Source organism: Myotis daubentonii, chromosome 1 (assembly GCF_963259705.1).
Source record: "Myotis daubentonii chromosome 1, mMyoDau2.1, whole genome shotgun sequence".
Classification (NCBI taxonomy): Eukaryota; Metazoa; Chordata; class Mammalia; order Chiroptera; family Vespertilionidae; genus Myotis; species Myotis daubentonii.
The window spans coordinates 112,649,597-112,667,324 of record NC_081840.1 but is presented as its reverse complement, the minus strand read 5'-3'; the positions used below and the strand labels follow the sequence as shown (position 1 = coordinate 112,667,324).

Below are 17,728 nucleotides of genomic sequence, written 5' to 3'. Positions count from 1 at the left end.
GAAAATGTGCAATAATTAAACTTTAATTCAAAGTAGTTTTTCAGTTATCCAGAACCTATTGATTATTGGTCAGTGAGAACTGGAATTATCTATATATTCTAGTAGGTCATTGGTTATAAAGAAAAATAGTAAACAGAAAAGTGGCCAAATGGAAGAAATAAAATACCATTTTTGCAAGACTTTTCTCAAAACACAATAATAAACCCTTGAAGAATCTTTATTTGATAATGGTAGACTCATAGATGAAATTCTAATTCCTTATAAATCATATTTTTGCAATTGGTTAAGTTCTCTACATCCCAGGAGTATTGGCAGGACCACCAAAAATGATATGGCTGAGGGTAGAAACAGATGGTGGAAGGAAATAGAGAAGAAAGTTAAAGATAGGTTAAGTTTTCATAGAAAGGACAGGAAAAGAAAATAGGACAGATTATTAAACCACCAACATTTTACTCAAATACCTGATTTTTAAAATCCTACATATTTAACTGCATATATGTTCTGCACATACAATAAAGAGAGCTAAAAGATCAAACATGAGGCATTCATAGTACCTTGAGATTTGATGATTTTTTTTACTTGTTTCATGTGAAAAAGACTCAGAGAATAATCTCTCTCCACCATAAATGCACACTTAAAATCCCAGGAAGGCTCTCATTTCCCCGTGATTTCACATCGTGCATCTTACCATTGATCTACGAATCAGTGACAACCTGGTCTTTGCCTTATTCTCAGCAAATTCCAGGCTACTGATGTCTTTGAGACGAGCCTTATATTTATTCATTTGTTCCACAACAATCAGCTCCACACAACTGAAATGGGAGGAAAGAGAAAACTGTTAAGAGCTAAATAAATCAAATAAAATATAGCACCCACAGACTGTCTTTCAGCTAAGTGTGGTAGATGTCAGAGGGAGAAAGAAAAATCAACATCCCTTATTTTATGAGCTGGTAGGGTTTAGAATGGTGGTTCAGAACTTTGGCTGCACTTCAGTACCCATCTGAGGAGTGGTTATAAGTCCCAAAGCCCAGGCCATACCCCAGAACAATTAAATCAGACTAGATTGTGGGGATAGGACACAAACACCAGTATTTTTTAAAACCGCCTTGGGCAGATAAGTTAAGAGCCACTAATCCTGAAGGAAAGCAGAGGCTCACAAAGAAAAAGACCAAGGTGAAATACAGGAATACTAAAGGCAAAGGAATTCAGAACCATAAGACCAGACTAGATTACAAAAAGGTACGAAGTATATATAAGTTGGTAAATTGAAATTTTAAAATATATTTAGAAACCATAGCATTCCTAAATAAAAGCCACATTTTATTTTTTTAAAAAGGTTGACACCTGCCCGGCTGTTGTGGCTCAGTGGTTGAGCATCGACCTGTGAACCAGGAGGTCAAGGTTCAATTCTAGGTCAGGGCACATGCCTGGGTTGTGGGCTCAACCTTTGGGAGGGATAGTGGAGAAGGCGGCTGATGTATGATTATCTCTCATTATTGATGTTTCTCTTTCTCCCTTCCTCTCTGAAATCAATAAAAATACATTTTTTAAAAAGTTCAAAAAGGTTGACACTTTGCTTCAATCATTTTGTTATCTTTATTGATTTGAGAGAAAGGAAGATAGAGAGATCGATTTGTTCCACTTATTTATGTATTCATTATGTATTCCTGACTCGGGATAGAATCCACAACCTTGGCATATTGGAATGATGCTCTAACCAACTGAACAAGAAAAGCCAAATTTTAAAAATAAGAATCCTCAAAACAAATGATGCTCACTTGAACTGACTCGAAAGAACTTTAGCATTAAAAAACCCAAGGTGTCCAGAAATCTTTTTTTTTTAATATATTTTTATTTATTTCAGAAAGGAAGGGCTTGGGAGAGAGAGAGAGAAACATCAATGATGAGAAAGAACCACTGACTGGCTGTCTCCTGCATGCCCCCTACTGGGGATCGAGCCTGAAACCCAGGCATGGCCCTTGATAGGAATCGAACCCGGGACCCTTCAGTTCGCAAGCCAATGCTCTATTCACTGAGCAAACCGGCTAGGGCCAGAAATCTTTTAAAAATAATCTGAGCTTATAAAATAATTTACTATGTTTGATATCTAGATAAAGTGACTACACTGAAGAGGTGATGGTGACTGGCCTTACGTGGTAGTCTTACTGATGTCCTGCACGCTTTGTAGTGGGTCGATGGTATCAGGGCAGCGTAGAATGCAGGGTGCAAACACAATGGCTAAAGCATTAGCAGACATTCGATTAGTGTTTTCCTGCAGAGCAATCCTAAAAAAAAAAAAAAAAAGAAAGAAAGACCCCAAGTGAAACAAAGAGAAAATAGTAGGGAGGTAGGCAGAAGAGATGAGAAAGAAGACGTATGCCATCAAATACATAGTACTGAAGGATATTCATAACAGTTGAAGGGAGATACTGTAGGCTTTTCTGAAAGCTGTTCCTTTGCCTCTGGAAAACACTTTTACTCTGTCCCTTCTTTGAAGCAATGTAGTAGGCCAGCAGATAGCTTATCAAGGGAAATCTATGGCCCATGGCTCAAGGTTACCATTACTAGATGAACATGTCTGAAGAATGTAGAATAGAGACTTTAAGGCATTTTCAGATAGTCTTATTTATCTAAAAAGAAAGATGGTGTTTTTTCCAAGTACTGCTGATATTTACACTCAGAGGAAGAGAACTACTCCTGAAGTCTCTTTGGTCAGTCCATTCCTAAGCACCATCTGAACCTACCTCCTATGAATCAGGTTATGTCAACAGAGAGACAAACTTTCTAGGTCAGGATTTAAATAATAGGTCAGGCTACACAGTGCCACCCTGAAGCTAAAGTTGTTACTTGACTCAGCAGAGAAGCACCTGACAGATTGTCCAACTAGTCTGAGAATTTTTGCTCCAAGGAATTGTTAATTATCTCTTTCAGGCATTGACTTTATACATAGGGAAGAAAAGATCTATCAGTTTTCCAAATAAAAGAGCTCTTCATTTATTTAAAAGAATCCAAAAGGAACTGCTGAAGTTACCTGACAAGATGAAAGATGAGGCGTTCCAGTGTATTAAGATGAGTTCGGGAGAGCTGATCAATCACAGAGTATACACCACGGATTGTCTCTTTCCTTTCCTGAAGACCTAAAAACAGTAAGAGCAGCATATAAGATTGAATATCTCCTCTTATATACAGCATATCCCTCCTGGATAGACATTAGGTAGCAGGGGAGACTGGCTCTAGAGTTTTAGGAGAGGTAGTTGTGCCTATGTGGCAGGTTAACTCAGTTACCACTTATCTCTCATTGCTTGAGTTCTATTTTCATTAGCAATCTCCTGAGTTTTAATCTATATTCCAGTAACCCTTGATTACAACAAGGGGAAAGAGATGCCCTAGTTTTTCAGGCATCTGGTGGCTAACTGATCCCCCATTAAAATTAATCAACTGCCATATAATTTTTAAGTAAGTCTTATGGGCCTTTGAGAAGTCATGCCTCAGAGACTACATACTTCTAGGCCTTCATCCATAGTCTACATATCAGCACTGAAAAACTAAATTCCATAACCTGTTAAACCTGGCATAAAATAGACAGCCAGCTTTACACAGAGTTCTTGCCTAGATTCACAATTTAAATGATCATAAACCAACCCTTAAATATCCTGTTATAGTTTAAGAAGCAGCTAGGAAAATTCCATGGTGGGAGGAATAGGGAAACTGAGATAAGAAAATTAAACAAGGCCAAACAGTTTGGCAGCCTGTAGCCAGCTTATAAATAGCAAGCCCTTATCTTCCCCCACTCAAGGATGCATGAGAGCAAATAGTTAATGTTTCTCCAAAGAATGCAGGAGACGGGGAAGGGAAGAGGGAGAGGCACAGAGGAGGAATAAGAGGGAAGGAAGAAAAGAGAAAAAAAAAACAACAAAAAAAACAAAAAACAAAAAACAAAACAAAAAAAAAAAAGAGGGAAGGAAGAGTGCAGTCTCATCTCATCCCACTGTTTAAACAAAAAAGCCAACAGTCTCTGAATTTAATTGCCAGGTGCTTCTCATAAATTCTGAGAAAGCCATAACAAAGTATAAGAGAGAGAGACTTTCAGAGTTAACCTGTACTAGGATGTCTAGCAGAGGAATTTTAAAATTTATAGACAGAAAAGTATATAAGGCAACCCATCCCCACACCACACTCACTCTTCAGATTAGCTGAGAGCCCATCCGTGCTTCATGCCAGATAGATTTGCTTGCCTTGTTTCTTTAATACATTCGAATGCTTTACTTTCTTAATAATTGAACTTTTATGCAATGCAATTATCTGGAGTCACTTGTTTGAATTCATTCATACAAGACTAGAACCGAGGAGGGGACAGCCCTCTCCCTCCCACTCATGGGGCTGTCCCCTAACACCTCTCTGGTGTCTGTGAGAGGTGCCTATAACATATCCTATTTAATCTTTTAATTTGTTTGGAACCCTAGTCTTGCAATCGGTGACAAGCAACTAACTCGGAAAACTTTTAGGACACTGACATTTTAATGAGCCTCTAAAAAAGTCAACATTTACTGCCAGTTTATATTGACTACCAAAAGCATACTTTTGGATCTTCATGGTAAAACCACTAGAGGATGCCTAAATAATCTATAACAAAGGTGGCATTCCTTTCCCAAGTGTAGGCCTTCCCTCAAACTCAGGAAGCCTGTGCTTACCCATAGCTCGAAGAAATTCCTCATACAGTTCAAAGGTCATGAGTGGATTGGGCAAATCACGAAGCCATTGTTTGAATACACTTGCAATGACGTGTATGTTATAGTCATCTAGGTTTACACTCTCAGCATCTATTTATAGACAAGAGTTTATAGATAATAAAGACAAAACATGCAAGGGGATTCAAATAATTCATTTCAGAAACTATCATCACCAAAAGAAGGCTTCATGTTCTTAATCAGGCTAATTTATATCTTCTACAATCTAATCCCATGCTTTGGAATAGTGCTTCTAACTGTAGTTAGTAAATGAGCAGTTTATGTTTGTTTTCCAAATCTGTTATAGACTGATCCATCTGTAAAATAAAAGATCAGTTTCAAAGCACTGTTAAATTGCTCTAACAGTTTCCAAATGCTTACTCTCAACTTCTGTACTTATCTTGCTATGTTTGTCTGGAACCACACTTTTAGTAACAATGCTTTAGATGGCAAATGGAAAAAAGTCCCAGAGGACATTTTCTAAAAGTAAGGCTGATTTTAAGTCATTCTTAGAGATGAAAGGAGAGTAATAATTGAACTTAGGAAATGTAAAGGAAATACCTTTACTCTGTTTCACTTATTAATTCCTTAAGGAGTTTCTACAGATGAGGTTTAAAGATGAGATAATCAAGATGATCGAAAGGATATAGGATGATTGATTTTTCACTTGTATTGACTCAATATCCAAGAGTCAAGTTGGCAATTGCCTTTAAACTGGAGTAGGCAGAACCTCTTGCTTAAATTTTACCAGGCATTTTCTGTTATTATTTCCTTACTGATTTATTTCTCATTGATTTGTTCATTTTTAAAAAAACAACTACTGTGGGTAGCTTCTTGACTATGCAGAGAGAGGCTTTATACATAAGTGTGATTCAAAATGACCTATTTCCAATAGCAATAAAGAGTAGAAGTTGAGAATGAAACCAAAGTCAAACCCCTGGATACATTCCAGAGCTATAGCTAAAGCTGTTCACAGCTACATGTTCAACCCACTAATTATCAATTTAAATAACTATGTCATCAATGTAGGAAGGCAGGAAGATGCACTGCAAACTGTACTTGGAATCAGAAAAATAGAGATTAACAGGCAGTAGTTTAGATTATGAATTCTAAAGATTTGGTGTTAAATTCCAGCTTGACTACTTAAGGGTAATGAGTCTTTGGGCAAGCCCCTCTTTAAACCTCTGTTTTTTTAATCTATAACAGGGATAATAATCCCTAATTCATAGGATTGTTGTGAAGATTACAGTGGGGCCTTGACTTACGAGTTTAATTCGTTCCGAAACGAGCTCCTTAAGGAGCTCGTTAACTCAAATTACTCTGTCAACTCAATGCAAAAAATCGGCCAAGAGACAGCTGGTATCTCAAAAAACTTGTTAGTTGGGACACTTGTAAGTCAAGGCCCCACTGTATTACATATAACAGCATTAGCTCAGTGCCCTGCATCATCAACAGTTCATTTAATTACCCTGAACCTAAATTTTTCTTTGCAAATTACAGATATCATAATCTTACCAGACTGTTAAAAAGATTAAATGAGATTTGTCTGAAGTACCTAATAATGTCTTGTATAAATGACACACTCAGTATATGTTTGCTGAATTGACCACATAAAAATCAAAGCCTCCTGGCCTGTGTGGCTTATTTGATTGAGTGATATCCCATGCACGGAAAGGTTGCCAATTAAATTCCTGGTCAGGGCACAAGCCCAGGTTTCAGGTTCAGTTCCTGGTCCAGGTGTGTACTGGGAGGCAACTAAGCAATGTTTCTCTCTCACATTGATCTCTCTCTCTCTCTCTAAAATCAAAAACGTTTTGTTTTTGTAAAAAGTCTCTTTAGAAAGCCACAAAATGATTAAATAAGCATCACAGAAAAAATTACATTCTTCTGGCACAAAAAATGATCAACAGGGCACATGCAGGAGGTAATAAAAACTTTAAGAGCACAAAATGACTATTTTGTCATTTGGTCTTGATTTGGAGGACTCCATTCTTACCTGTGTCTAGACCTTGTCGAAGCTCCTTGATTTTATTAGTTGAACCAGACTTTCGGTAAATACCTTCTGTGTACAGTCCATGCATTTCAATGTAGTTTATGAGCTTTTCCACCACTAAAGGAACAGTTCGGTCTTCACTAGTCAAACGGGACAGTTCAACCCCAAATTGTCGAGATGATAGCTCTGGGTCATACTAAATGGAAGATAATTTTTGTTTCTAAATACGTTCAAACATCTTTAACACTAGAAAGACTGAAATTTAGTATATACCTATATTGCCCAAAAGCAGTCAAAATGACTGCATTGTGAAAGAATAATATCAGAGCACTCTTCACTTATGTTCCTTAGCTTTTCCAATAACTCACTTCTATTCGACATTTCTTTCATGAATTTAGGGCGCAAAAGAAATAAAATAAACATTAGAACAAGTATCACTGCATAAAGATTCGAATAACAAGTACTAGTTTAGCTTATTAAGCAACTGCAACTTATCAAGTATCGACAATTTATCATGTACTTGTATGTTATCATGTGACGGTAATCGAAAAAAAATGAAAACTGTTATTTCAATACAGAGCCGAACTGGTCATATAAGAAATTTACTCAATTCAATAATAAGAGTCTAAAATTTCCCCAAGCAGTCAAAATGACTGCTTTTGGGCAATATAAGTATAACACATATATATATATACCGGAAATGAAGGAGGGGGAGGTAACTACAATTATTAATAAACGCATTTATATGTTGTACAAAAAGTCACAAAATTCTAAGACATTGTGTCCTTATATACATAATTGTTTTTCTAATTGAAATTAAAAAGCAATCAAAATGACTTCCTTGGGCAATCTAGTGTTAAACATGTTTAACCAATTTTTTAAGAGGAACTACTTATTTCCCTTATGAGCCTAGTTATGAGAGTTAGGGGGAAAGGGGATCATGGTTAAAGCTGACAGTATAAATACGTTTGATGTTAGTTTCCACCCTCTCCCACTAGGAATACCCCCCAAAAATAATGGGGTGAAGAATGAAGGTAACAGGCTGCTATTTCCCTTCCTGTTAAAAATCTCTTCATGTAAAAGTGAAGAGAGAGAGAGAGAGAAGGAACTTAAATGTATATTAACATTTAACAGATACCATTAGAAAATCTACCAATTTTATCTGAATTAGAATTGTCGCCTGGCCAGCTCAGTTGGCCCTCAGACCAAAGGGTTGAGGGTTCAATTCTGGTCGGGGGAACATACTTCTGTTGCAGGCTTGATCCCGGGCTTCAGGGCGCATGCAGGAGGCAAGCAATAGATGTTTCTCTCTCTGTCTCTCTTTCTGCCCCCCTCCCCCCACTAAAATCAATGAAAAAAAATCCTTAGGTGAGGATTAAAAAAATGCTTCAATGTTTATGTAATTTTAGAGAAGTTCAACTAAACACTGATGCCATAGCTAAAGGCAGAGACACACACAGATTGGCCCATGTTTAGTGTTCTAGCTCTTTTTTATTTACTTCAATAGTGTATCTGACATCATATCTTACTAACTACAGTTTATGTGACTGCAAAAGAATAGTTTATCCTTAAGGTTATTTCAATTCTCAGAAAAGAAAAATGTGAGGTATTATCTCTGAGCAAAAACCTTTTGTGTAAGTTTCATTTTTGTCCTTTCCCTCTCCTGCACCATTCTTCTTCCCTAATCCAACACTGTGTACCCCACTCTGTCCTCCTATCTGCATCCAATCAGTGCCAAGTTCTTTTAATCAAGCAATACACTCTATTTTTAATTTCCTGTTCTCAGTGCCATCACCCTAGTTCAAACCTGCATCACTGCATACTTGGACTATTCCAATAGCTTCTTAATGAATTTCCCCATATCTATTTTCACTTAATATACTGTAAAGTATATATAGTCTACTTTATTTTTATGTTATTCTTCACCTGAGGATATATTTTTTCGATAACTTTTTTAGAGAGAATGAAAGGGGGTGGGGGGGAGAGGGTGGGAGGAGGGCGGAAGGATTAGGGAAGAAGAATGGTGCAGGAGAGGGAAAGGACAAAAATGAAACTTACACAAAAGGTTTTTGCTCAGAGATAATACCTCACATTTTTCTTTTCTGAGAATTGAAATAACCTTAAGGATAAACTATTCTTTTGCAGTCACATAAACTGTAGTTAGTAAGATATGATGTCAGATACACTATTGAAGTAAATAAAAAAGAGCTAGAACACTAAACATGGGCCAATCTGTGTGTGCCTCTGCCTTTAGCTATGGCATCAGTGTTTAGTTGAACTTCTCTAAAATTACATCAATGTGAATGAGAGACACACCAATTGGTTGCCTCCTTCATGCACCGTGACTGGGAGCTGAGGATCAAACCTGCAACTCAGGTACATGTCCTTGACTGGAAATTAAACCTGAGACCCTTTGGTCCTAGGGCTGTGCTCTAACCACTGAGCAAACTGGCCGGGGCTATAGTCTACTTTATTATCCTCAAAAATCTTCAGGGTTAATTAGTATATATCGAATAAAAGGTGCAAACATTCCTCAGTCTAACATTTAAGATATTACTTGAATTGATCCTAATTTCTCTTTACAGTCTTAAGTTAATGCATTTGTCACTTAAGTGTTAGATAATGGGGAAACAAAATCAAATAAGAGATAGTCCTTATCCTAAGACTAATGCTAAGACTAGTAGTTTAAGTGTGTGGAGATAAATAGAACAGAAACAACAGATTTATTCAGTATTATGGAGCTACAGAAGTGAAACAGCTAGATCAGGAAGGATTGGGCTGGGTAACAATGACCTTGAGAAGACCTGATGCTTAATCTGTTGGAAAGAAAATACTAGTATATGAGTAAAGAAAGCAAGAAAAGCACCCGTTAGACACAGAAAACAAAGAACTACAAAATTGGGCAAATTAACATTAATCTGATATAGCTGAACTAAAAATGAGAAAAATCTAACATTATAAAGGACTTTGAATACTAAGTTACAGAATTTGGGTCTTGTCCTGATAGCTAGGGGAAGCCACCAAAGAGTTTTAAGCAGGAGAAGATATAAGTTTTATATTTTTATTCATCATTCATCTACATATACTCTGCTTTCCAGCAGCCTTAAATTATACAAGGTAATATCTCTGAAAAATATTTCTAGGTCTGAGGTGGAATAGAAAAGACAATCTTGAACTATTTATAGGATACAAGTAAAAATTTTATATAATCACTATATAAATTAGGTTATTTAGGTTATTTCATATTTGTAACAGGAATATCATTTTTATATCTCAGAGGGTTATTGTACAGATTAAGTTACAGATAAACATATATAGCACAGTACCTGGTAAATGACAAATGCTCAATGAATTGTTAAATAAATAAAATAATGCTTGCTGCAGTGATTAAAACAAAATGAATATTGGCCAAATTTCTTACTATTATTATTATAATACACACATGCACTTATATAATTAATTTATTTAAATGATATGGCTATCGCTAGGGCATTGGTAATGTTAATGAAGACTCAAGAAATCAAGGAAAAATTAATTTGAATATTTTCAACTGAAAAATTTCACTGAGTTTTCTTTGTAAAAATTTGTTTTTTATAATTTTTTCCTCCAAATTAACTTCCTTGAGAATTTTAAATAAAGTTTTATTGAAGTAGGACATACATACAAAAATGTGTACAGATCCTAAGTGTATATAGACTTTGACAAAATAAATGCACACTTGTTACCAGGACCCAAATCAAGAAATAGAATATAACCAGCAATATAAAATTCCCCTCAAGCCACTCTCAGCAATTGTGTTTTACTGTTTACAAATAACCGGTATCTATACTTGTATCACTATAGTTTTATCTGCTTTTGAACATTATATAAATGGTAGAACATGCATATCATGAGTTAGTTTCATCAATTTTGAACTTTATGTTTCTGAGTACCAACAGTTTAATTTCATTGCTATATAGCATTCCATTATACAAATATACCACAGTTTATTTATTCATTCTATTGCTGATGGATATTCAGAGTTCTTTCAGTTTGGGGCTATTTCAAACAGTGATGATATAAATGTTCTTATATTTGTCTTTGGGCACAAATATCTATGTATATCTGTTGAGTATATATATCTTAGAGTGGTACTGCTAAAAGTCATGAGAAAGCTTATGTTCAAGTTTGATAAATACTGTCAAATAATTTCAAGAATATGTTGGAGAGAACCAAGATGGCAGCATAGGTAAACAACGGAGTTTGCTGCCCGCACAACCACTTCAAAAATACAACTAAAAGATGGAACGGACATCACCCAGAACCACAGGAAGGCTGGCTGAGTGGAAATTCTACAACTAGAAGGAAAGAGAAAAGCATACTGAGACTCAGAGGAGGCGCAGTGTGGAAATAAAATACTAAGGTGCAGAGGTGCATGTGGAGCAGGCTGGCGGCTGAGGGTGCGGTTGTCGTTTTTAATCGGGAGGGAGTCTCAGGCTCTGAGCTCCAGTTCCGGGCAAGTCTCTGTGGACCCAGACTCAAATGGGAGAAGCGGGACTGTCTGGCATTGGTCGGAACTCGAGGGCAGCTTTCTCTCCGAGGTACTTGCAGCAATTGCTGGGACACTGAGAAGCAGAGCATCTGAAGGCAGGACTGAGAGCAGCCATAACTGCTCACTCCGCCCGCCCTGTTGATCCCCTGGGACTTGCCCCACCCAAGCCTTGCACGGAGGCATTTGCTGGATAGCCTCAGGCAGAGGCTAGATTAGCACCTCCCTAGAGATCAGGACAGAAGTTCTCCAACTGCAGACACAGCTGATTCTCACAGCCAATTGGCCTGGAGGTCAAATCCCCCCCAGTGTTACCTACAACAATCAAGGCTTAACTACAACAAGACTGCACACAAAGACCACTAGGGGATGCACCAAGAAAGCAAAAAAAATGCGGAGACAAAGAAACAGGACACAAATGACAGAAATGGAGGAAAGCAAACTGCTGGATATAGAGTTCAAAACCACACTTTTAAGGTGTTTCAAGAATTGTCTAGAAGCTGCCGATAAATTTAGTAAGGCCCTCAAAAAGACTGGTGAGACCGCCAATAAATGTAGTGAGATCCTCAAGAAATCTAGTGAGACCCTCGATGTTGTGATAAAGGACCAACTCGAAATTAAGCATACACTTACTGAAATAAAGAATATTATACAGACTCCCAACAGCAGACCAGAGGATCGCAAGAATCAAGTCAACGATTTGAAATACGAAGAAGCAAAAAACACCCAACTGGAAAAGCAAAATGAAAAAAGAATCCGAAAATACGAAGATAGTGTAAGGAGCCTCTGGGACAACTTTAAGCGTACCAACATCAGAATTATAGGGGTGCCAGAAGAAGAGAGAGGGCAAGATATTAAAAACCTATTTGAAGAAATAATGACAGAAAACTTCCCCTACCTGGTCAAAGAAATAGACTTACAGGTCCAGGAAACGCAGAGAACCCCAAACAAAAGGAATCCAAAGAGGACCACACCAAGACACATCATAATTAAAATGCCAAGAGCAAAAGACAAAGAGAGAATCTTAAAAGCAGCAAGAGAAAGAAAGTCAGTTACATACAAGGGAGTACCCATAGGACTGTCAGCTGATTTCTCAACAGAAACTTTCCAGGCCAGAAGGGAGTGGCAAGAAATACTCAAAGTGATGAATGCCAAGAACCTACAACCAAGATTACTTTATCCAGCAAAGCTAACATTCAGAATTGTAGGTCAAATAAAGAGCTTCATAGATAATAAAAGCTAAAGGAGTTCATCACCACCAAACCAGTATTATATGAAATGCTGAAAGGTATCCTTTAAGAAGAGGAAGAAGAAGAAAAAGGTAAAGATACAAATTATGAACAACAAATACACATCTATCAACAAGTGAATCTAAAAATCAAGGGAATACATAATCTGATGAACAGAATGAACTGGTGATTATAATAGAATCAGGGGCATAGAAAGGGAATGGACTGACTCTTCTTGGGGGGGAAAGGGATGTGGGGTATGCGGGAAGAGACTGGACAATAATCGTGCACCTATGAATGAGGACAGTGGGTGGGGAGTAAGGGTGGAGGGAGTGGTGGGAACTGGGTGGAGGGGAGTTGTGGGAGGAAGAAAGAGGAACAAATGTAATAATCTGAACAATAAAGATTTAATTAAAAAAAAAAAGAATATGTCAACTTACACTCCTACCAATAATGGATGAAAGTTCCAGTTGCTCTAATCCTTGCTAGGGTATTTTTAATTTTAGCCATTCTAGTGGGCATATACTATTATCTCACTATCGTTTCAATTTGCATTTCCTGTCTTCTTTGAATAATGAATGGGTTTTGAGTTCTAATACTTTTCCTGTACTTATAGAGATGATCACACTTTTTTCTTTACTTGCTCAATGTAGTGAATTACATTGATTTCTGAATGATAAACCAACTTTGCATTCATAAAATAAAAACCAACTTTATCATGAGTTACTTTTTCACTTTTTAATCATTAGTACAGAGTCAATGTGCCAATATTTTAAGACTTTTACATCTATGCTTATGATATATATTGATGTGCAATATCCTTTTAATGCTTGCCTTCAAGGTTTCACATAAGTCAATTTGGTTAAAAAAAAGTCACAAAGTATTCACTCTTTTGCCATTTCCTGGCATAGTTTGTAAAATATTAGTGTTGATTCTTCTTTAAATACTAACACATATTTATAGTAAAACCATCTGGACCTAGAGAGTTCTTTGTGGAAAGATTTTTAATTATAGATTCCACTATAATAAATACGACTCTATTTCCTATTTTTTGTTACCTTAGTTTAGTAGCTAAGTTGTGTTTTGTGGAAATGTGTCCAATTAATCTAGATTGTCAAATTTATTGGTATCAAGGTATTTGTAATAGTGTTTTATTTACCTTATAATGTATACAATACCTGCAGTGACATGGCACTTTGTTAAAAATTTTATCGTTTGCTAAGAGATTATTGTTTGAGGTTTTTTAAAGAGCTAAAATGTGTCTTTGTACATTTATATCTCTTGAACAAATGCTTTTGATTTAATTTATTTTTCTTTATTATCTTCCTTTTGCTGTCTTTGGGTTTAACTTCCTGGGATTTTTTTTTTTCTAGAAATGGTAATTTAGATTTCTATCCTTGTATCTTTTGTAATATATGATTTAAAGTTATAACTATTCTTTATCTATAGCCACACTTTTGCTATGTCATAATTTCATTACCACTGAAATAAAAATATTTCTCTACTTTTATTGCAATTTAGAAGTATACTGCTTAATTTCCAAACATGAGAATTGTCTAGTTATCCTTATGTTTATGTATAGCTTAATTCAATTCTGCTCAAAGAATATACTCTCAATATTTTCTATCTTTTGAAATTTGTAGGAACTTGCTTTATGGCCCAACCTGACTGATTTTGTCAAATGTTCCATGTGCACTTGAAAAGACTGTAGTCAGGCAATTATAGGATGTCAAGTTCAATACATGACAACTAGGTTAAGTTTTTTTTTTTTTTAATAAATTTATTGATTTTTTTTACAGAGAAGAAGGGAGAGGGATAGAGTTAGAAATATCGATGAGAGAGAAACATCGACCAGCTGCCTCCTGCACGCCCCCCACTGGGGATGTGCCCGCAACCAAGGTACATGCCCCTGACTGGAATGGAACCCAGGACCCTTGAGTCCACAGGCCGACGCTCTATCCACTGAGCCAAACCGGCTAGGGCTAGGTTAAGTTTTTTAACCTTTGTTTTTCATATCATTTTCATCTTTACTGAATTTTTGTCTGCCAGGTATTAAAAGCTATATTAGACTGTTCTAAAGATAAAATTTTTCTGTCTCCCTGATAGGTTCACCATTTTCTCATTATTAAACATCTTTATCTGACATAATGTTTCTTGTCCTAAAGTACACTTTAATATTATACAGCTACACCACCTTTCTACTGGCTACTCTTTCTATCCTATATCTATCTATCCTTTGCTTTCAACTTTTCTCTATCTTTATATTTAAGCATGTCTGTTATAAACAGGATATCACTGAAGTCTTTCAGTTGGTTTTAACCTAATGTTGTAATTCAAAGTATTTGGTTTATTAACATTTTTTATTTTTAATATGCTGTTTATTTATTACTAGAGGCCTGGTGCACGAAATTCATGAACTCAGGGGGGTCCCTCAGCCAGGCCTGTGCCCTCTCACAGTCTGGAATCCCTCAGGGGATGTCCGACTGACGGCTTAGGGCCTAAGCCCTCAGTCGGACATCGTTAGCGCTGCTGTGGAGGCCGGAGAGGCTCCTACCACCGCTGCTGCATTCACCAGCCATGAGCCTGGCTTCTGGCTGAGCAGCGCTCCCCCTGTGGGAGCGTACTGACCACCAAGGGGCAGCTTCTGTGTTGAACATCTGCCCCCGATGGTCAGTGTGCATCATAGTGACCGGTTGTTCCGCCATCGGGCCAAAACCAGCTCTCCAACATCCCGGATGTTCATAACATTGTGTGAGAAGGCACAAACCAGGCCGAGGGACCCCATAAGTGCACGATCGGGGCTAGCGAGGGACATAGGAAGTTGGCCAGCTGGGGATGGACCACAGGAGGGCTCCTTGGCATGTCCAGCCCATCTTGCTCAGCCCCAATCGGCTGGACCCTAGCAGCAAGCTAACCTACCAGTCGGAACATCTGCCCCCTGGTGGTCAGTGCATGTCATAGTGAGCAGTTGAGCGGCCTTAGCATGTCATTTGCATATTATGCTTTGATTGGTTGAACGGCCAACTGGATGACCAGACACTTAGCATATTAGGCTTTTATTATATAGGAGGATAGTTTGGGGCAAATTTTTCTTTGTTTTTAAAACTTTTTTCGATTACAGTTGATGTGCAATATTATATTAGTTTCAGGTGTATAACATAGTATTTAGCCATTTATATAACCTACAAAGGGATAACCCAGATAAGTCTAGTACCCACGTGACACCATACACAGTTATTACAATGTTAACTATATTCCCTATGTTGTATTTTACATACCCATGACTATTTTTATAATTGGCAATTTGTACATCTTAATTTCTTCTCCCTTATACCTATCCCCCAACCTCCTTCCCATCTGGCAACTATCAAAATGTTCTTTGTATCTGTGAGTTTCTATTTTGCTTGTTAATATATTTTTTAGATTCCACATATAACTGAAATCATATGGGATTTGTCTTTCTCTAACTTATTCACTTAGCATAATATCCTCTAGGTCCATCTATGTTATCACAAATTGTAAGATTAATTTGCTTGATATGGCTGAGTAATATTCCATTATATATATGCACCACCTCTTCTTTAGCCATTCATTTATCAATGGAGACTTAGGTTGCTGAGTCTTGGGTCTCTAAATAATGGTGCAATAAATATAGGGTGCATATATCTTTTTGAATTAGTGATTTGGATTTCTCCAGATAAGTACCCAGAAGAAGAATTGCTGGGTCATAAGGTAGTTCCATTTTTAAATTTTTGAGGAAGCTCAATACTGTTTTCCATAGTGGCTACATCAATTTACAATCACACCAGAAGTGCATGAGGGTTCCCTTTTCTCCACATCCTTGCCAACAATTGCTGTTTGTTGATTGATTTATTTATTTTTATTAATCTTCACCCAAGGATATGTTTTGTTTCTAATCTTCACCAAGGATATGTTTAGAGAAAGGAAGGGAAAGGGAAGGAAATGGGGGAGAAAGAAACATTGATGTGAAAGAGAAACACTGATTGGTTGCCCCCTGTGTGTACTCCGACCAGTGATCAAATCACAACCTAGATATGTTTCCCGGACTGGGAATCAAACCTAATGCCAGGGCTGTTTGTAGATTTATTGATGATTGCCATTCTGACAGGTGTGAGGTGATATCTTATGGTTTTCATTTTCAATTCCCTAATGGTCAGTGACATTCAGCATTTTTCATATATCTACTGGCCACCTATATGTCCTTAGAGCAAGCATGTCAAACTTGTGGCCCACGGGCTGCATGCGGCCCACAACAAATATTTTTGCGGCCAGCCAATATAACGGTATGTAAGAAATGTTTTAATAAAAATTTCGCAACTTAATTTTTACAATATCCTGTTATACATAATCTATACTAATAAAAGGGTAATATGCTAATTAGACTGGACATCTTCCAGACAAAGCCATGGTGGCGGAGGCTGAGGCAGAGGTGGTTAGGGGCAATCAGGTCAGCAGGAAGGGCAATTAGGGGTGATAGGCCAGCAGGGGAGGGCAGTTAGGGGTGATCAGGCTGGCAGGGGGGGCAGTTAGGGGGTGATCAGGCCGGTAGGCGGAGATGGTTAGGGGCAATCAGGCCGGCAGGGCAGCAGTTAGGGGCATTAGGCAGGCAGGCGGGCAGGCAAGTGCTTAGCAGTCAGCAGTCCCGGATTGTGAGAGGGATGTCCAACTGTCGGTTTAGGCCCAATCCCTGTGGGATTGGGCCTAAACCGACAGTTGGACATCCCCTGAGGGGTCCTGGATTGGAGAGGGTGCAGGCCGGGCTGAGGGACCTGCCCTCCCCTCCCATGCACAAATTTCATGCACCAGGCCTCTAGTTAATAACAAACTACTACGTTCGTTAATGACTGATTATTAGAATCATGTTGCATTCATTTTCCTTATGCGCCTTATGCGCAGGCACACCATTTATCTCCACTAATACTAGCAGTGAATATTTTAGCAGCTGAATTAGTCTTGTACTGACTTGTTTGGTGTGCACAACAGGAAATATTTCACTTTTGGAGAACAAGAAAAATAGGTTTATTTGTATTACCTATTAATTTGTGCAGTTATTCAGTGTCTAGTAAGTTAATGCTCAGGAAAAAATATTAATTTTTATTAAAATGTTCTATTATTTATGTTAACGATTACTCATTTATTTCAGCCCTTTGTATTCAGCATATCTCTATCGAAATAAACCTACGTTTCTATGAAAATTGAAGCTTTTATTTTTTTGTGGCCCACATAAACT

At 37.4% G+C, this 17,728-nt stretch overlaps 1 protein-coding gene across 13 annotated transcripts in view; it reads right to left on the bottom strand.

The window, feature by feature from the left end:
* The window catches only part of MYO9A (myosin IXA), a 483,806-nt gene that overhangs the window by 30,117 nt on the left and 435,961 nt on the right, over positions 1-17,728 (bottom strand). For all 13 annotated transcript variants that reach the window (XM_059658301.1, XM_059658294.1, XM_059658330.1 and 10 more), the window contains 5 exons: positions 6,724-6,916; positions 4,692-4,820; positions 3,032-3,137; positions 2,154-2,285; positions 689-812 (listed from right to left, as the gene is read on the bottom strand). In XM_059658301.1, the coding sequence (XP_059514284.1) occupies positions 689-812; positions 2,154-2,285; positions 3,032-3,137; positions 4,692-4,820; positions 6,724-6,916 (684 nt within the window). The remainder of the gene's footprint in view (positions 1-688; positions 813-2,153; positions 2,286-3,031; positions 3,138-4,691; positions 4,821-6,723; positions 6,917-17,728) is intronic.